The 21234-nt window shown below is 42.6% G+C and overlaps 1 protein-coding gene across 3 annotated transcripts in view; it reads left to right on the forward strand.

Annotated features, from left to right (window-relative positions):
• Window positions 1-21234, forward strand: part of SETDB2 (SET domain bifurcated histone lysine methyltransferase 2) — a 31376-nt gene extending 10142 nt beyond the window's left edge. For all 3 annotated transcript variants that reach the window (XM_089519052.1, XM_089519053.1, XM_089519054.1), the window contains exons 6-13: window positions 1319-1438; window positions 3451-3620; window positions 5021-5234; window positions 7751-7847; window positions 9650-9746; window positions 11800-12257; window positions 13524-13612; window positions 20470-21234. In XM_089519052.1, the coding sequence (XP_089375178.1) occupies window positions 1319-1438; window positions 3451-3620; window positions 5021-5234; window positions 7751-7847; window positions 9650-9746; window positions 11800-12257; window positions 13524-13612; window positions 20470-20587 (1363 nt within the window). In that variant the 3' untranslated portion in view covers window positions 20588-21234. The remainder of the gene's footprint in view (window positions 1-1318; window positions 1439-3450; window positions 3621-5020; window positions 5235-7750; window positions 7848-9649; window positions 9747-11799; window positions 12258-13523; window positions 13613-20469) is intronic.

Genomic DNA, 21234 nt, shown 5'->3' on the forward strand with positions numbered 1-21234 from the left:
GGATGAGGGCAATCAAACTGAAACTTAATCCAGACAAGACAGAGGTGCTCCTGGTCAGTCAAAAGGCAGATCAGGGAATAAGGATTCTACCTGTGCTGAATAGGATTACATTCTTCCTAAAATTTCAGGCTCACAGCTTGGATGTTCATCTGGACCCCTCTCTGAGCCTGGATGCCAGGATTCAGCAATGTCCAAGAGTATATTTGCATTTGCACAGCTGAAACTAGTGTGCCAGCTGCACTAACTGAAACATTAGACTTGGCTACAGTGACACATGCCTTGATTACATTCTGTTTGAACTACTCTAACTCACTGTACTTGGGGCTGCCTTTTCACAAGCTTCAGCAGATTCAAAATGTGGTAGCCAGAAAGTTGACCAAGGCCAGTTCGAGGGAGCATGAAACTCCCTTATTGAAACCACTTCATTGGCTACTGTACCAATTCAAAATACTGGTTATGACTTATAAAGTCCTTTATGGCTTAGGTCCAGATTATTTGAAGAATCATGTCTCCCCATATGAATCTGTCAGAACACTAAGATCTTCGGGGGAAGGCTTTTTCTCAGCCTCACTTGGTGAGGACGTAAGAGAGAGTCTTCTCAGTGACTGCTCCCACCTTCTGGAATGCCCTTCCATGGAAAACTAGGCTCGTCCTCTCCCTGCTTTCCTTTTGCTGTCAGGCAAAGATTTATGTTGTTGTTGTTGCTGTTGTTTTTGTTTGTTTGTTTAAGCCGGCTTTTAATATGTTACCACTCTCAGGGATTATTGGGAGCTTATTGGGATGTCTTAATTTTTTTTAACCCTGAAGGAAGAGGCCCCTCCCTCCTTAACTGTCATCTTGGCCTCAGAGGGAGCGATCAGGCAGACCCAGCAACATCAGGGACTGCCTGAAGGATGAGACTTCTCCCTCCTTTAACTGTCACATTGTATTTTGTATTGTATTGCAGTTTTTTACTGTACACCGCTATGATCATTGCGGAATAGCTGTCTATAAATAAAACGTATTATTATTATTATTATTATTATTATTATTAAAATTATTTGATGCTGTTTTAAATGAGATGATTTTAATTGTTTTTAAAATTGTGTAGTTAAGTTTTAACTGATTTCTTTTGTACGCCGCCTTGGGTCCCACTCCAGGAGAAAGGCAGCATATAAAATAAACAAACAAGCAAACTTTAATGCCTGTGGAAATGTTTAAGCAGCCTACTCAGTACCACCCAAATTTTCATAATTAAACCTGTGTTCCATAGAGTAAATGAGCCACATTCCTTTATTGCATATCATTACTCCCACTAGATCTGCTATGTGCTTTCTAGGACAAAATGTGCCTGTTTGCTTCTTACTGAGAGAAGGTACCGTGAAGGTTCAGATTCTTCAGAAAAAGAAATATCTGCAGGCTATAGTTACAAAAGGTTGGATAATCCGGTTCCCAGCGGGTAAGAAACACTGAATTTATTTTACATATAGGTTGCATGCACATTAGGTTATTACACTGAATCATTAGTATCTTTCACTTTACTTGTCTTGTGGTCTGTTCTATGGTATCTTATGGTATCAGATTGCGAGTCATGTAGTTTATCAATTGAAAGTGAAAGATACAAAGCTGAAGCCTTGGGCAAGCTAAGGCAACAAATGGCAAAGAGAAACCGCTGCATCCAAAGGCTTATTAAATTAAATTATATTAAATTATTAATGTGAATTTAAGTAGCCCCATTGAACTGGTGAAATTTATCTAAGTGTTAATTTCCCATTCAACAATTAGTTGTATGTTCTTCTCTAGTTGGGATTACCAATTGGATTTTTTTTTTTAATTTTTTTTAATTTTGATTATGAGTTTTTTACAATCAAAGGAGAGAAAAAAAATATAAAAAAGACATTCCATATTACATGCAATTTTATCTCTTACCACATCATATCCCTCTCCTTTCCCCCTCCCCCTCCCCCTCCCCCCAATCCTAATATGTCTACTTTACTCTCTCTTATATACTACTATCTCTACACCTGTGTATTTTCTTATTCATTCACTCTACTTCTATACTCTTCCAATATTGTACAATTAAATTCCAATCTTCTTCTTCATCTTCCTCTTCAACTTCTTTTTCTCTATCTTCTTTCAACTTTCTAGATAATTTATCTGATTCTCTCATGTCCAGTATTCTTTTAAACCATTCCTCCAGAGAGGGGGATTACCAATTGGATTTAAATCGTATCCACACTGCAGAAATAATCCAGTTTGACACCACTTTAATTGCCCTGGATTAATGTTAGGGAATCCTAGGAACTGTAGTTTATTATGGCACTCTGTCTCTCTGACAGAGAAACCTACATGTCTCACAAAACTACCATTCCCAGAATTTCCTAGAATTGAACTAGGGCAATTAAAGTGATCTGAAACTGGATTATTTCTGCATTGTGGATTAGACCATAGCTTTACTACTTTGTTCTATGTAAGTAAATTGTGAAATCCAATATCATGTGAGCAGACTTTCACTCATGCACTCATGCACTTCTCTTTGTTTTCATTAATGCTCTAATCCTTAGAACAGAACAGGGATAAGTAGGGAGCAGAGTGAAAAATCAGAATTTTTTTTGCCCCCATGATTTCTGCTCTGCTGATGGACTGAAAGCACTGGATACAACACATTAAATTTATTACGTTATCCACAATTTGATGGTAGCTAGAGAGTAGAAATGTATCTTGTTGTGTGGGCAGGCTAGAGAGAAATTATGTCTCTTTAAGAAACCTCTAAGACTTTGTTAGGATTTTTCTAATTATTCTGTTTGTTCTATATCAGTTTCTTATTAAAAGCTCTATGTCAATACCTATCACAATGTCTGCAAAATCTAAACATGTTTTTTTCAAAAAGTCTAAAATAATTATTTTGATGGTTTGCATCTTTCTTGAGCTTGTATTGACTCTTGTCTCTTAATGACTTTACATATAAACATATTCACTCTAGGAAGTTCAGATAGCATTCAGTATGTGGACCATACATGTTAGAAGTATCTACCAACACAATGTAGTTGTATTTGTTTTTCAGATCCTTTACTGCTTTACCACTTGCTCTCCCGTGTGCTAAAATCCTGACTTTTTACTGTTCATAATTTGTTCTTTTCATTTGTAATATGGATAATAAGAAGTTTGGGGCAAAACCAAAACAGTGCCATTTGTCCTTTGTACAACTGCTTTGTAAGGCACAATACAACTCAGTGCCTCCTTAGGCCAAGAAAGGTGTAGCAGCAATGTTTGGGATATTTAAGAAAAAAAGAAAGAAAAGAATGTTTCTGAGAGTATTGTGCAGGCAGTTTAGCACATCTTGCTACTTTGCCTTTCTGGGTATAAGCATGCAGTCAACCATCTGCTCTGCACTGTGTATGAATGCATGATCATTCTGTTTTATCTCCCTGCCTAGAAGGTAAATTCTTCATCTGATTTCTTCTTTGTCAGAATATACGAATGCAGCTTGTTATGTAGCTGTGACAAGATTTTGTGCCAGAACAGATTAGTGCAGCATGGCCTTCAAGTTCGGCTGCAAGTTTTCAACGCGGAAAAGAAGGGTTGGGGGGTCCGTTGCCTTGATGACATTGACAAAGGGACGTTTGTTTGTACATACTCAGGTAAAGCAAAAATAGTTCAAGATGGAATATAAATCAATGTTTTTATCCAACAAGCAAAAAACATTAGATAGTTGTTGCAGGAAATAAATTGGAGGAAAAGTTTGAATTGGATCATTTTCCCAATGTGTTGATATATTATTTATTTATTATTCTGCCATAATCCTGTGTGTGTCCAAATCCCAGAATAAAGACCAGATGTTGCATATTAAACACAAAGATAAAAATAAAGCTTTTGTAGAATAGGAGTAATGCATGTATAGAGTAGCTGTATCTCAGATTCCTTTTATTGGATTGTAGATATTTTGTAGATATGCTAAATATAAAAATACGTAGCCTGACACCACAGTGTTCTCTACATCCTAACAATTCACCTGTCTTCATGAGGCTCTTTGTTCAGTTTTTAATATTTTATTTATTTACTTTTCAATTTACAAAACTCTGTACTTTATGAATTCCCAGGGTGTGTAGGTACCACAGCTTTATTTTCAGGTGGCCTAGTCCAGTTTCACTTTCAAACTGAGAGTCACTTAATCAAGCACCAGACTGAAAGGCACTGAGCAATGTATCTTCAACACATAACAGGAACACTCAGCTAGCCAGCAAAACAGCCAGCCAGCCATGCTCCCCTTCACAATAATCCATTCAATTTCTGTTCCCCACCCCATCCCAACTTCCTTTCCTGTTGAAACAACATGTTCTGTGGATAAATGCACATGCCCAATCTTCATAGGGCTGTTTTGTGAGGGAGAGGTCTTGGAGACTAGTCTCCTTAGATGTTCTGTGAGTGTTTTAGGGATTTGTTGTACTCCTCCAAATCTTGTGGTTCCCCTGATAACATGTCCTTCTGATTTTTCAATTGCAATAGCAATAGCAGCCTCATTTATATACCACTTCATACCGCACTAAGTAGTCTTTAAGCAGTTTACAACTGTATGCTAATTGCCGCCATCAAGCTGGGTACTCATTTTAGCAACCTCAGAAGGATGGAAGGCTGAGTCGGCTCTGAGACCCTGACTGGGATTGAACTCACAACCTTGTGGTTTGTGAGTGAGTGGCTGCAGTACTAGCATTTAACCACTGCACCACTAGGGCTCCATTTGCCCCATTTTTGCTCTTAACCAGCTGGCTGTCACCACTTGAGTTCAGTAGTAAAGGGTTTCATGATTCAGATTAATATTTAATTTCATTAGATAACTATTCTTTAAACTCATGAAATATAAAAATGCAAATGTGCATTCACAGAAGCAATGGGGAAATGTGCTGATAGTAAATACTGTAAAATTTGAGAATGTGCTTTGTATCCATGCTCTTTTCACACTGTTAACATTGTCTGTTTGACCTCAGATACCTAAACTGTTACATATGAATACATTATTCCATAAACTATTGTTTTATTCTAGGCAGACTGATGAACAGAGATCAATCTAGACAAGTAAAAGATGGCAGTGGGAATGAGGTTAAAGAGGAAGATGCAGAGAATAGCAACAGAAGCTACAACTTACTTTCAAGAAAAAGAAATATAGTCACTGTCTGTTCTGATTCAGAGACTGAATTTATCCAAACAGCTGGGAAGCAAAAAAATTTGCACTTAAAACCTGGAGATCAGCCAAACACGTACGTAAAAGTAACATCTTTAAGCATTCTTATTTTATCTTTGAAAACTCACTGTGACTATTCACACTGTCTCCTGGCTGCTGAACAAAGTGAAGTTAGGGAAAGTAGCGTACTTTTTCTCCTTGCGCAAGAAAGTCTGCTGGGCCAAGAGGCACTCATGTCCAGACTTCCCACTACCAACCTTAGCAATGACACAATTCTTTTGCCCTCCTTTAAGCACAATAGGAACTGAAGGCTTTGCTCTTGCCTAGCTCTTCTCCATTACTAACTTATATAGAAAATGCTAGTAGGTTTCTCCCCCTGGGAGGCCCGCAGCTTTGGTTCAGCTAGAGAGAGACTGGTGTTGCCCCCTTCTCATGAAATGGTCTTGAGCTTGAGGTTGGAGAGTACCAATCACCTGTGGGTGATTTTAACATCTGTGTTTGTGGGGGATATCTCGCTGATTTAAATAGTAGTTTTTTCCTCTCCTTTAGAAGATGGTGGTAAGATTACTTGGGTTGGGGGGAAATCTACCCTGGACCTTGGGGTTTCATGCTCACCATCCAGAGATAAATACCTCCTCAAAGTTACTTGAGGGAGTAGTGGAAACTCAGTTTCAAGCACTCCTGGAGGATAGTGGTTATTTAGGTCAGGGAAGAGCAACTATGGCCCTTTAGATAGTTTGTATTGTAACTCTCATAATGCATCACCTACCTCTGATTCACATCCATTCCACTTCTGAGTTGCAGCCCAGTTATGGGGTAGAATCGGCCTTAGTTTTTCTTGTGGATAGTCTTTATTAGGAGAGAGATAATGGGAATGTGACACTATTCTTGTTGGTCAATCTCTCAACAGTTTTTGGTACCACCTACCATGGCATTTTCTTAAATTCACCAATTTGTTATTGAACTAGATTTGAGGGAGTGGTTGACAACTGCTGGAGAAGAGGAGTGTATTGACACTCCACGGGACCTTGGAGGACTGCACTCCTCAGCACACACCTCAGTTTTAATAACTTTGGTGGGGAAGTTCTAGTTAAAAGGCCCTATTCCACCCTTTACGGGCCACTGTCGTTTAACCATATTTGTGTTCATTAGTAGTCTTTTCTAGGACCAAGAGTGGCCTTTTAACTAAGAAGTTAAAAAGTTAAGTTTCGGTTTATTTGCTGGTTAGGAAAGGAAAAACAAACTTCTCCTGGGCTTAAAGCATTGTTTGGCTAAAAAAGTGAAAAAATGTTATGGGAGCCCTGTGGGCCTCAACAGTTGCTTGGGGGGGGGGGGGCTGCATGTCCCAATGAACAGTCTTTTCACCACCACTGGTTTGCTATTGATATTTTCAAACTCAACACCAGGATACCCCAAGGAATAGCTCACTCTCTTTCTCTCTCTGGAACATCTTCCTAAGTTTGTATCATGGCCTATAGATTTTCTTCAGCAGTGGTGTCCAGATAGGCCGCCTCTGCTATGGCACCCAAAGTACAAATAATGCACCCTGATATTATGCCCCTCTGCAGTGAATCAGGCCTCAAAGATGGTGCCTTTCACTCATTTATTGAAAACATCTGTTCTTTGTTTGTTTGTTTTTTAAATCTTGGCTTATCTCAGGAATAAGCTATTTGAATGCTTTCATATGTCACATGACTGTGTGTTTTAATTGCTTTTTTAAATTGTTTTATGATGGTGTTATACACTGCTTTAGTGTTTGTATAAGGGACTAAAGCAGTCCAGAAATATAGTGGGACCTTGCCATCCATGGGCTTGCCATCCATGGATTTGAGTATCTGCAGAAGGCAAGCCCTGTTGTCTCCAATGGCAACACAGCACAGTCTCACAAATGTCATGCCATTAGGGACAATGGGACTTGAGGTCTCACATTTTTTTGTATCTGGGGACTGAGACTGGAACAGATCCCCTGCAGATATGAAGGTCTGACTGTATCTCTAATCAGTAATAGTATAAGAGTAAATCAAATGTATTAGAGGTTGTGACATATTTTATTTGACTAATTCTGGAAACTTTTCAGTCTATAAATATTCTTTCAGATCTCTAATGATCCTTTTTAGAATGCAGTTTAGGAGACAAAGGATTGCAGCACATCTCCACTGCAGCTAATAACCTCAAAAACAAGCAATACAGGTTTATGCTACAACTGGGCATTAAAAATCCCAGGTGTAATGGAACAATCCTTACACCTTAAATTGACATGTATATATATTTTAAAATAGAGGACACTTATTCAGCTTTCTTAAACTATTCTGAAACTGAAAACTATGCAACCGTTCATAGACTTGATTTGAGTACCATAATCTGTTTCATTATCTGATGTTTAAAAAGACAGGCTTATTAGGGGACGAAACCCTAAAAATGTTGTGGAGGTAACCTTTGTCTCCACAGCAAGAGTTGTGCTGCTAAATTCTTGAGTTTCTGTCTTGTATAAAAATATGTTTTGTTCTTTAGAAATTGGACAATCTCTTAAATATCTCAACGAAACCCACTTCATTGCGCCTTATGTAAAATCTTGTTTCAATCTCTTATCAGAATTCAGAACTACAGCTGTAAGAAGAGTTGGCATAACAAAGCTATCAAAAGACCAAAAACGAGAACGTCTATTCTTCAAAGTCACAGGAGACAACTAGTAAAATTTCAGATTTATTTTTTAGTCATCCTTGTGGGCTTTTCACTGGGAAGTTTATCGCACTGGCCCTGAAATGGGCTCAGTGCGTTCTAAAACGTGCATGCATGCAGGCGCACACGGAACGGGATGGGGTAAGAACCCTATTTTACCGCAGGCTGGAATGCTGCCTTTACCACCGGGCATTCCAGAGGGCGCCATTTCTGCGTGTGTGTGCACGTTTTAGAACGCACTGGGTCCATTTTAGGGCCAGTGCGATAAACTCCTGGGTTGCAGTATTCATGTCTAATCTTTTCAAATGTATCCTGTGCACATTTGGTGTCAAAGTGGTTCACAAGATAATGGAATCTGTTACTAATACAGATTAGTAACATTAGTACACTATTCCTATGACCTCTGTTTCCCTTATACAAGGTATGCTCCCACGAGCAACACACAGGTCTCCTTTAGCATGATGAAATAGAAAAGGGGTGGCGATGGTAATGAAGAAAACAAGCAACACCTTTGAGACTCACTGATTCACTGTAGGCTTTTGAGGATATTAATTTGCAGCTTTGTAGACTGATATCCATGGAAGCTCATGTTATAATAAATCAATCTCTCAAAAGTACAGCTTAATTTCTTCATCTCCTCTCATATTTCAGTTTTATGCCAAAACAGACTAACACAGATGTCTGTTTGAAAATCCTTTCAATGTGTTTCTGCTCCTCGAATTTGAAAAAAGGACATACTTTTCCCATTATGTAGTATATGTAGATGTATTGTCTGCCTCTGTTCTGCCTGACGAGCCAACATTCCAGAGTATCCCTTCCACACAAAGGCCACATAGTCCTGAACACATGTTCAGGCCATGATGCCAGGTTTTACCTACATGTCCACATAAAGCCCAGAATTCCTACTGCCCACATACTCCACACTGCCTACACATACACTGGCCTGCCACTGACACTCTTGGATAATAAGAGATGCAGTGAACCTCAGTGAGGACTGAGAGGATTGGGCTGGGGTGCTGCTGTGCCTGTGAGTACCATGTATCCAATCCTAATGTTATCCATATTGAGGGTGAAAGTGGCAAAAGAGAATGACCAGGAAGGAGTGAAGAGAATTCTGACCTAAGTACAGAGCATCTTTTTTAGTTTTATTTATCTTAGCTGATGTCCTAAGGAAATAGCAATAGCATTTTACATTTCTATAGTGCTTCATAATGAACTAAGCACTCTCTAAGCGGTTTACAATATGTTAGCCAACAGCCCTCAGCAAGCCGGGCACTCATTTTACCTACCTAGAAAAGGTCATATCTTTCATGACACCACAACATCCATGTATAGAAAAAATATATTTCTCTGTCCTCCTGGCGTAAGTTGTCATCTGATGCCATCTCCTTATTTAGGACTGAATATGTTAACAAAGACTTGTTTGATTTTGGGAATTTACTGTAAAATTGATGTAATAATATAATTTGTTTTAGGTTCCCATGTTTTGAGTATGGGACATCATAAGATTGGAATAAAACTAAAATCAGCCCAAAATCTATTTTTTCTACTCATACTTTCACCAAATCCTAAGACAAATATTTTGAAAACAGAGTATAAATAAGTTATTTTTCTAGTTCAGCTAAATTTAATATTCCTTCAAATTGGTCGTATTTTCAAGTAATTCTGTATTATAGTGTAAAAGATATTGATTTGTTTATTCTCACTCAGCAGAGTAAAATTAAAGGTCAGAATATTCTCACTAAGTCAAAGGGGGAAAAGTGTAGATATATGGCAAAGAACAAACATAAGTGATGAACTTATTTTTTGAAGGGTATTGCTGATGCCAGCTCAGATGAAGATGAGAGTTCTCTGTGCCAGAAATCAACAAGAAGAAGAGTGACTGCTGCAGCTCAGAAAGAATGTGAAAGTAATTTTGCCATTCTTAGTTTACTATTCAACTAGTTTACAGAAGTTCCCAGCCTTTTTTGACCCACAAAAAAATTGAAAAGTGTCCTGGATGCTACAAAAAATGTCTGTGGGTAAATATGGCAGATCACACAATGTTAGGAAAACCCAATTTTCAGGAGGGGGGGGGGGTTTGAAGTAGGCAGCTGCCTTCTCTCTTTGCCTGGCCTTCTCTGTCTTCTGTGTGGCTGCACCTCTAACCCCTTTTTCTTTATTTATTTCTGTTTCTTTGCTCCCTACACCAATAGTGTGTTCTCTCCATTTCCTCTTGGCTTCTATATTTTTCCCACTCTTTAATCCTCCAAACACTTTTCCCTCTCTCTGTCTCCCTAGCTTCTGTTTCCCCTCCTGCCTTCCCCAGTGCGATGTGCCCTTGGTCACCCAGTGGATTTTTATGTTCGAGTGGGGAATTGAACCTTGATCTCCAAAGTCGTAGGCCAACACTCAAAATACTACACCACACTGGCTCTCCTATAATGAGTATAATATAGTCATGTACTACAAAAAAATCCTCATCAGTTGCTACCCATCTCGGCCACTTTAGGCACACAGTAGTTTAATCTGGTGAATCAAAGTGAAAAGTCGTCAACCCTTTAAGACAATGAGATAAAGTCCTTCTCCAGCCAGAAGTAAAAAGGAAGACTGTTCCACAAATGTGGGTCCAGATCCTGAAATTCTTAGACATACTGTGCTAGCCAAGCTGCCAGATACTGGAGAAGGTTAGAGTACAGCAACTTAAATACCAGGACCAAAAGCTTGTAATAAACCCTGGCCTGAACTGGTAGATAGTGGAGAGATCTACAATGGAAAGAGAAATGTATTGAGGGAGATTTAAAACAATCCAAACAGCACTGTCCTAGGTTAAAACCCGAGGAGTGAGAGCAAGAAGGCAAACCTGCCAGTAGGCTATTACAATAGTCCAGGCATGAAATAACCAAAGCCTGGATAAGCAAATGGGTGGTCTTGGTGGTCAAAAACCTACGGATCCTATGGATGTTCAAAAGATGGAAATTACATGCCTTTGCAGCTGCCCTGGTAAAGGAGCATAGGGACAGATGATCATCCAGCAGGACTGCAGAATTCATGGCAGCTAAGACAGGGGCCTGTGTGTAACCCTGTAAACACAGTGAAGGGCATGAAAGTGGTGCTATTGTGCAGTCAAGCTGAAACACCAGGATCTCTGTTTTATCCATGTTCAGCTTAAGACAGTGGATAGTCCCCCACAGCACTCAACAGGCTGTTTATATGCAAGTGTGAAGATGCACATTTTCTGGGCTAAACTGGAGTATCCCGGCTTCTTTTTGCTCCAGTTTTTAGCCCAGTAGTGCGGCTTCACTTTGCTTTCCACCAACATACAAAGCTTGTGTCATAGAAACGCCTTGTCTTCAAAGTGGCTGGAAGCCCCTTTATTTTACCCATCACTTCACCCTTTGAAAGCTTATACAGTCAGACCTCCACATCTATGGGGGTTTTAATCCACGGCTTGAAAATCTTTTTAAGCACTTTGTTCTAACAAGAATGAGAGGAAGTCTTTTGCCTTGGGTATTAGAAGATAAGAAGGTGCAACTTGTTAAGATACAAATGTAAATTAGTTATGGGATATATTGAAGGGAAACTTCCTGTTCTGTTTGCTTTGTATTTTTTGGTATTTTTGAATGGATTTGTTTTTATATGGTAAAATTTAATAAAGATTAATTACGCTGAAAATCTTTTTAAAACATATAAATTCCAAAAAGTAAACCTTGATTTTGCTATTTTATCTAAGGGATACCAGTTTACTATGCCATTTGTATTTAATGGGACTTGAGCATCCACAATTTTTTGTATCCATGGGGGGTCGTGGAACCAAACACAAGGGGATATCACAGGCCCACTGTACTACCAGTGTCTTCCTTTCAGTTAGTCTCAAAGGTGCTACAAGATCCCTTTGCATGCTGATTTTTCAGACTAACACAGCTATGTCTTTGAATTCTAGCTTCATGATGCTCATGGCCCTTGATATGTTTGTTTAACAGAGTTAACCCTAGAAGGCGAGGTTGGAGAACAAGTGAATCCTGTACAGCCTGAAGTTAACACAAACCACTGTGATGACAAACAACACAAGCACCTAGTCTGGACTGATAACACTTGCAAGGAAAAATGTGGGAGAAGAGCACGGGGATCTATGCATAGTAAGGAGGCAGTGGAAGATAATGAGTCATGTCTAAAGGAGCCTATACAACCCAAAATTAATAAAGACCACAGTATAGAGGATCCTCTTTCCATTGCTTCTTTGGACAACAAGCCACCTGTGCAGGATGACAAACAATGCAACCACTCAGTCTGGATTGACAACACATGCAAGGAAAACCTTGAGCGAGGAGTTCAGGAATCTGTTCATAATAAAGAAGCAATGGAAGATTATGAGTCATATAAGGAGGGTCCTTGTTTGCTGGATGCCACTAGAGAAGGCAATGTGGGCCGATTTCTTAATGTAAGTAATATACCACTGGTAGATCATCTGTCCCTATGCTCCTTTACCAGGGCAGCTGCAAAGGCATGTAATTTCCATCTTTTGAACATCCATAGGATCCGTAGGTTTTTGACCACCAAGACCACCCATTTGCTTATCCAGGCTTTGGTTATTTCATGCCTTGTTTTCCTTGTTTAAAATTAAACAGGCATTTGTAAAAGTTCAGGCATGGATTCCACATCAAGTGTCAAGATCCTGAATATGTGCAATCTTTAATACTTGTATCCATTCTCCAGCGTTGTGGTTATGATGTTTCTTCTCCTAATTTGTAAGTTTGTTTTTCAATTTTTTATTTCATTTACTTAGAGACTTAAACTTTCAAATTTCAAATACAAACAATTGAAGCATTTAAATCAGACTTAGCTATATCCCATTGCATGCCATTGTGTATGTTATGGCTCATAATTTAATTTAATTTTAAGAATATGTTCAGTACCTAAAATGAGTTTACTTCCTCTCTACCTACTTCAGCTATAACAATTTTTTTTTTAATTTTCATGGGTAGAAGTAGGAGAGGGACTTCATATGCACAATGCTCCTGGAGAATGGACCTACGTGCTGGAGGTTTACATATTCATTATTGTGGCCTGAGTTTAGTGCCTGAGCTTCTACAGGCTCCATGTAGAGTGTTGGGCATAAAACCAAAGCAAAAGTTTGATATTTGCCCTTCATATTGTGAAAATTAGGCAGGTCTTCATGCAAAATTGGGTGCAGATCACCTGTTCTCTTCCTGGCCATCCTTCATCTGCCCATTGTTTTTTCTTATTCTGTGTATGTATTGTCCTTCGTTGGAAAGCATGAAATGTATAAATCTTCCTATGGTCCTGGAACTTTCTGGGGTCATGAATTCCTGGCATTAAGCCTCAGCAGTATTTCTATCACACTGTTCGGAGTCTGTCTGCAGTCCAGCCCCATTTTAGACACCCATCTCTGTGTTGGTAGACACCTTGCTTGGCAGTAACAGGCTCCACATTGACTAGAATTTTCATATACAGATAGGAGATTTTACTGTATAATGTCTCATTCAGTAAGGATGGACAAATGTGGACTGTGTATAGCCTGATGTGAGCACTTCCTTGAAGCAAATTACAACTTTCCTTGAGCATATGCCAGGGAACATCTGTCAATCTAGAATGTGATTACCAGTATATAAATTTTCACAAGAAAGTATGTCAAAAGACAGCAGGTCCTTCATTTTTAATTTTAATTCATTTGTTTTGTTTATAGCATAGCTGCTCCCCGAATCTCTTTGTACAGAGTGTATTTGTAGAGACTCACAACAGAAATTTCCCCTGGGTGGCATTCTTCACAAACAGGTTTGTGATATTTGCATGCTTTCAGTTCACTGGAAATAATCCCATGAGTAAAACTGTGCTACTAGTTAGAAATGTTGCAGAAAACCAACCAAACATCCAGCTGTGATGATCTTATGCTGTAGAAAATAGAATCCAGCACACTGTGTAATGCTAACTGTGTACCCATTTTGCCATATTCTTGGGACCATTAGAATGGCCTTGTACCAAAGGTCCAGGACATGGGTCGGCAACCTGCGGCCCGCAGGCCGGATCCGGCCCGCGGAGGCTTTTTAGCTGGCCCGCGGCAGCAGCCGCCACCGCCGAATGCGGCTTTTTGCCTCTATGGGCGCCGCCATTTTTTCTCCCAAAATGGTGGCGAAGTCTCGCGCGACATTCCCTGAGGTCGCGTGAGACTTCGCCGCCATTTTGGGAGAAAAAATGGCGGCGCCCATAGCGGTGAAGTCTCGCGCGACCACAGAAAAGGTCGCACGAGACTTCGCCGCTATGGGCAGCGGGCCTTTAAGAGACCCGCTGCCGCCCCAGGAGTCCCCAAATGGGGCGCCAGAGGAGGCAGCGGGCCTTTAAGAGACCCGCTGCTGCCGCTGGAGTCCCCAAACGAGGCTCCGGAGGAGGCAGCGGGCCTTTAAGAGACCCGCTGCCGCCCCAGGAGTCCCGAAACGGGGCTCCGGAGGAGGCAGCGGGCCTTTAAGGGACCCGCTGCCGCCCCAGGAGTCCCGAAACGGGGCTCCGGAGGAGGCAGCGGGCCTTTAGGAGGCCCGCTGCCATCCCTGGAGTCCTCCAAGAGGCCTCCGGCGACGGCAGGGGGTCTCTTAGGGGCCCACTGCCGTCCCTGGAGTCCTCCAAGAGGCCTCTGGCGGCGGCAGGGGGTCTCTGAGAGGCCCACTGCCGCCCCCGGAGTCATGCAAGAGGCCTCCCGCGGCAGCAGGGGGTCTCTGAGAGGCCCGCTGCCGTCCCTGGAGTCCTCCAAGTGGACTCCGGCGGCGGCAGGGGGTCTCTGAGGGGCCCGCTGCCGTCCCTGGAGTCCTCCAAGAGGCCTCCGGCGGCGGCAGGGGGTCTCTTAGGGGACCGCTGCCGTCCCTGGAGTCCTCCAAGAGGCCTCCGGCGGCGGCAGGGGGTCTCTTAGGGGCCCGCTGCCGTCCCTGGAGTCCTCCAAGAGGCCTCCGGCGGCGGCAGGGGGTCTCTTAGGGGCCCGCTGCCGTCCCTGGAGTCCTCCAAGCGGCCTCCGGCGGCGGCAGGGGGTCTCTTAGGGGCCCGCTGCCGTCCCTGGAGTCCTCCAAGCGGCCTCCGGCGGCGGCAGGGGGTCTCTTAGGGGCCCGCTGCCGTCCCTGGAGTCCTCCAAGCGGCCTCCGGCGGCGGCAGGGGGTCTCTTAGGGGCCCGCTGCCATCCCTGGAGTCCTCCAAGAGGCCTCCGGCGGCGGCAGGGGGTCTCTTAGGGGCCCGCTGCCGTCCCTGGAGTCCTCCAAGAGGCCTCCGGCGGCGGCAGGGGGTCTCTTAGGGACCCGCTGCCGTCCCTGGAGTCCTCCAGTGCTGGCGGCCCCCGCCGGCTTTTTTGCCAGCCTCTGACGGGGCCTGGGGCCCTGTCAGGGGCCGGCAAAGAGGGGGAGGCCTCCAGCGCTGGCGGCCCCCACCGGCTTTTCTGCCAGCCTCTGACGGGGCCTAGGGCCCCTCAGGGGCCGGCAAAGATCGGGAGGCCTGGCTCCTGGAGGGTGGAAGCTCCGCCTCTGGCACGCGGCCCCGCCCCTCGAGGGTGGAAGCTCCGCCCCCGGCGTGTGGCACCGACCCCGGAGGGTGGAAGCTCCACCCCCGGCCCCCCAGTCCCCTGAGGGAAAGCAACCCGGCCCCCGGCTCAAAAATGTTGCCTACCCCTGGTCCAGGAAAATAATACTGGGCTACCAAGACTATTGCAAGAGCTGGTATTCTCTGTAAACTGAAGGTGGTGAGGCTGAATTGGTTGATGTGCCTCGCTTGTATTGCAGATGATGATCCTTGAGTTATAGTGCTGCATTTCTCTGCAAGTACCACTGTGGTGAAATTGAAATCTTTCTAATCTTGTCTGATTTTTCAAGAGACTGAAAAAGTAACTTGTACATCAAGATGATGATTGGGAAATTTTTTATGGCTAGTAGCAGGTCAAACTCTGGTACCCTTATGACATTCAAACATTCTAATGATAAAGTGTTCTACCTGAGTATTGTAACTAGCTAACAATTGGCTAAAAAGCAGAGTATTAAAGCAAGGTTTGAAGCCAGGTCACAAATAAATTGGTGGTTGCAGATTCTAAGACAGTTTCTCTGCTTCCCTCCCCGCATGTCTTCTGTCTTCCTGTGTGTGATCTCCAAGGGAAGAGCTCACCTGAATAAGCTGAATCATGGCTTCATAATTTCTTTCTTAATTTTGGTTAAAGGAGCAGGTCATGACTACAGCTCTTTAAAGCATTATCATCCTAGTACCAGTGTCATCTTAAAAGTATTTGAGTGCAAGCATCAATCATGCTTTTAATGCCATAATTTTGCTTACCGTATATACTCATGTATAAGTCGACCTCATGTATAAGTCGAGGGCACTTTTTGGATCCCAAATCATGGATTTTGATATGACCCGTGGATAAGTCGAGGGGCAAACACTGGAGGATGTTACAAAAGATCTAAAGGGGGGTGGGGGAAACAAAGCACCACTTCCCTCCCTGTATCTCACTCTCTGGACCTCTCCCAAGCATCAGTCTCAGCATAGAAAAAGGGAAACAAACCTCAGCGTGCACGTGCGCGCACACACACACACACTTCCCCTTTCCAAAAACATCTCCAAGGCACATGGTTTGTGAAAAGGAGGACAGACCCCACTGTCTCTCTGCTTTTCACTCCCAAGGCTCATAGCTTGCAGAAATAGAGGACAGGTCTTTCTCTCTCTCTGCTATTTACCCCTAGGACTCCTAAGCTCATAGCTAGCAGAAATGGAGGACAGGTCTTTCTCTCTCTCTGCTATTCACCCCTAGGACTCCTAAGCTCATAGCTTGCAGAAATAGAGGACAGGTCTTTCTCTCTCTCTGCTATTTACCCCTAGGACTCCTAAGCTCATAGCTTGCAGAAATAGAGGACAGGTCTTTCTCTCTCTCTGCTATTTACCCCTAGGACTCCTAAGCTCATAGCTAGCAGAAATGGAGGACAGGCTTCTCTCTCTTTCTGCTATTCACCCCTAAGACTCCTAAGCTCATAGCTAGCAGAAATGGAGGACAGGCTTCTCTCTCTCTCTCTCTCTCTCTCTCTCTCTCTCTCTCTCTCTCTCTCTCTCTCTCTGCTATTCATCCCTAGGACTCCTAAGCTCATAGCTAGCAGAAATGGAGGACAGGCTTCTCTCTCTCTCTCTCTGCTATTCACCCCTAGGACTCCTAAGCTCATAGCTAGTAGAAGAGGAGGACAGGCTTCTCTCTCTCTCTCTCTCTCTCTCTCTCTCTCTCTCTCTGCTATTCACCCCTAGGACTCCTAAGCTCATAGCTAGCAGAAATGGAGGACAAACCTTTCTCTCTCTCTACCTTTCACCCCCAGGGCTTCCAGGCAAAACGGGGAACAAGCCTGGGCATACTTTCTTTGTGTTCCTTCTCTCAAGCAGCAGCTACTTAGGTCTGGCTCGGCAGGAAGGCTGAGAGCCTGGAAAACACACACACACACACACACAGGGGGAGAGGAGGGCCGGCGCAGGGGCTTCAAACAGGGAGCGTTACAAGGCTACAGAGAAAGGTCGGCACTTCTTCTTTCACAAAATCTATTAGCATTAACTCACTGACCCTTCCATAAGTCTACCCAGGATTTTGGAGTTCATTTTGGGGCACACATTTTTCGACTTATAGTTGAGTATATACGGTAGTAATTTTGGATAACTAAAAGTTTTAAAATTCTCACTCTTCAATCCCCATTATCCCTCCATTTGTATATAAGGAACAATATCTTTCTAATACTCTGATTTAATTAAGTTCTATATAGAATTTATACTCTGTGCAAGTTTTATAACCAATAATCCATACATGATCAAAGAATTTATATACAGAGTGATTAGAAAAGAATGGTGTGAAATGGAAAAAGAGCAGCTTTACTTTTGCACTGCTCTTTTGGAATCACCCAGGAGGATGTATATAATGATCTCCATCCATCTGGAAATGCTTGCAAGATGTAAGTAACTTTTGCCTGACACATCAGAAGACAGAGGCTGAAGATAGAGGCTGATGGAGTCCATAATACATCTACATTTTAAGCTCAGACATGATTTTTCAGTTGAAAAAATCTAACCAGAGAGCTCCAATAAAAATTATTTTTTAAAAGTTGCATATATTCAGACAGTTTAGCTTATGCAACAGTATGTAATCTTCTTTTTAATGTCATATCAAACATTGCTGACAGTTCCCAGGTGGGAAGTTAGTAGGGCATGCTTCCTAAACCTATCTCCTCCCCAGTTTGTTTGTATTGCCCAGATCAGTATATGGAAAGTGCAACATAATAAGACAGGCATCTCTCAGTTATGCTGCAGGCCCACCAAGATACTGTTGCCAAGGGGTCAGTTTGGGACAAAAGTTCAGATGAAAAGATTGTAACCACTGAAGTAGTATGGCCATGCAGTCTCCCATCAACGTGAATTAAATGATATCACATAGAAGTAATGTGCCGTAAATAAATGAAATACATATAAATCAGTACAGTGAGATCAATACACAGTGAGAATACAGCCTATCCATCTCTTCATTATAGTCTAATTAGTTGTGTATCATTCCACTCATCCCCTAAATAATGTATAGAAATGGTACAAAAGTCCCTGTTGTATAGAAAAGAAGTGAGAGGGAGGAGAGAGGTAAGTAAAGCAGGAAGAAAAGCAAGCTTTATGAAAGGGGAAGTAGGAGGGCTTTTTTATTTACTCTCTGTTGTCAGTGTTCAAAATGGTTTAAACCTTTCTGACAAACAGAGCCAAAAGGATGAGAAATGGAATGATGGACATGGGCCTAGATAGTTGAGAGGGGTTATAGACAACAGGGCAGTGGAGAGTAGGAATGTATGTGAGAGAGATATCACAGTGTTGGTTAACCTCCAGAGAACAGCAAAATAGATGAGAAGATGGGCTTAGTGGAAGTCAAAGGAAGAACAAAAGTTGTGGGAGACCCATCCCAGAAATGGTACCTGGAGTGAGAGGGAGAACATGTCTTGAAGGTGTGTGTAATACAGTCAGAGCAGGCATTGGCAAAGAAGAAAGAGAAATCGAGCTTTGAGGATATTTGCCAGTCCTGAAGTATGGGTATGTTGTCTTAGGATGTGTTGAAGTCAGGATGTACAGTATCTCCTTAGTATCAAACAGAAGCATGAACCATCTAACCTGGATCAGTTGCTTTGAAGTTATAAATTTCCCGTGGAATTACATGATGTCTTAATATTTGAATTAATTTACCTAGAATTCCTGTTCTTTAAGTCTAACTTTAGAGAACCAGCGCTAGGCAACTCTGGAGACCGGGATTTGACTCCTTGCTCAGCCATGGAAATCTACTAGGTGACCTTCTAAGCCTGAGAGGAAGGCAAAGGCAGCCCTCCCCCCCTCCCAACAAATGTTGTCAAGATTAGTTTTAGGATTGTCATAAGTCAGAAATGACAAGTCTAATTTTACCATTATTTACTAACACATCCTGAGTCACTAATCTAGAAAAGGAAGCCCACTGATCTTAACTTCATTAACAGGATTGTAGTTTCCCAAGTGTATCCACTTTGAAAGTTTAGTAGATGCTAAATCACTTGCTTGTGGATGTTTTCTGTTATACCCAGCTTCCATAGCAATCTCAGTGCCACACCGCTGTTCCTTAGTAAGAGCTAGTGGTAATAATCTTGGGGAAAGTACTTTGAAACAAAGTACTCCCAGTTTCTTCACCCATTACTCTTTACTTAGTAACTGGGCTTTTCTCTTTTCCTGCAGTTGCTGTGGAGAAAGTTGTTGTGGGTGAGATTTGTACTCATTGTACTTATGGCAGGATCATATTGTGTCTGTCTGTCTCTTGCTCTCAGCACTTGACTGACTTCTCTCGGCCTCCCCTAATGAGCTGGACTAAATCATTAAGCAGATTTGGAAAGAGATCTGCTTCTTTATTTTCCTTCCACACTATAAATAAGCTTGAAAGCATCACCTACATGGTTGCTTGTTTCTAGGTCTAGCTTGCCTGTTGATTTTGTAGTGATGACACATCAGAGTGGATGGGAATGAGAAGATTCTTTCCCACTTAGTAGAATTGCTCTAGATCTCACTGCTATCCCAAGGGGAGTGTAGAACCTTTTTCTCCCTCCCTTTTGTCAAGCTATGTTCTGCATAAAGTTCACCACAATGCTGATTTGAGAGACAAGAAGATGACATATATATACCATTTGTTACCTTGCTTTTGGTGGACCTTTTGGGAAGAAACGTTGTCTCATCTTGCATTGTCCCCATGATCCACAAGCCCTTTAGCCTCTTAATTGCCAAAATGACATGTATTTTGCTCATAAAATGAAACTGCTACTGCTACTATATCAATAATTCCTGTCCCTCATGATAGAGGCAGGGTGGGGGACCTGGTGCCCTCCAGATGTTTTGCACAGCAATCCCCTTTTGCATAGCAAGTGGTAAGGGGGCTACTGGCGTTGGACTCAAAATACTAGGTTGTGCCTTAGATTCTACCTTAGAGTAATCTCAGTTACAATCTACACCTGAGATGGGCTGTGTTTAAAAGGTTTCGTGTCACACTTGCAGTTAGTTTTAATTTTTTACATCTCTCTTGTAGAAACTGGGCATGAAAAGTACTTGCAGTTGCTCTTTGAGTATCACTGTTTTATTAACTGGTGGATATGTTTGCTTCCTAGGCATGTAAAAGCTGGAACTGAACTCACATGGGATTATGGTTACGAAGCTGGAAGTATGCCAGAGACAGAGACTACCTGTTACTGTGGAGTTCAGAAGTGTAGGAAAAAAATACTATAGAATAATTGTATATTTTAGCCTTTCACCAGAATATTCACCAGAAATTAGCATTCTGTGAGCCAGTTCACATGACCATATTTCAGTTGGTGACAGCAAGAGTTGCTTGACAACTTGGCTGTGATATGCTTAATAAAAGGTCATATTTCATGAGCTTAAAATCATAGAATCATAGAGTTGGAAGGACAAGGACCATCCAGTCTAACCCCCTGCCATGCAGGAACTCTCAATCAAAGCATGCTCGACAGCTTTACTATGGCGCGTTAGACGCACACAAAATACGTGCTCTGCACGTACTAGGGTTGCGCAAGAGCGTGCTAGGTTTTGGAAGCGGCGTCGCTTCCACATGCCTCTAACCCTAGCACGTGTGGAGTGCGCACAAAATGGTGGCGCCCGTTCCACACGGGGATCGCCATGACTACGTCACGACCGTGCCGCCTCCAAACGGGGCAGCGCGGAAGTGACATAGTGGGGCTGCACGAGGGCGCCTGGGACACCCTTTCCGCGGCCCCTGAAGGAGCTCCGTTTCGGAGCTCCTTCCACGATTTGCGCTGCTGGCACAGCCTCTACATGGCTGCGCCAGCGACGGAAATGAGAAAGGGGCTGAGTGGACCCTTTCTCCACGTCCCCGCCGCCGTCGGGTGTCCTTG

Source organism: Sceloporus occidentalis, unplaced genomic scaffold (assembly GCF_023333645.1).
Source record: "Sceloporus occidentalis isolate IW3139 unplaced genomic scaffold, rSceOcc1.0.p SCAF_4, whole genome shotgun sequence".
Lineage (NCBI taxonomy): Eukaryota > Metazoa > Chordata > Lepidosauria > Squamata > Phrynosomatidae > Sceloporus > Sceloporus occidentalis.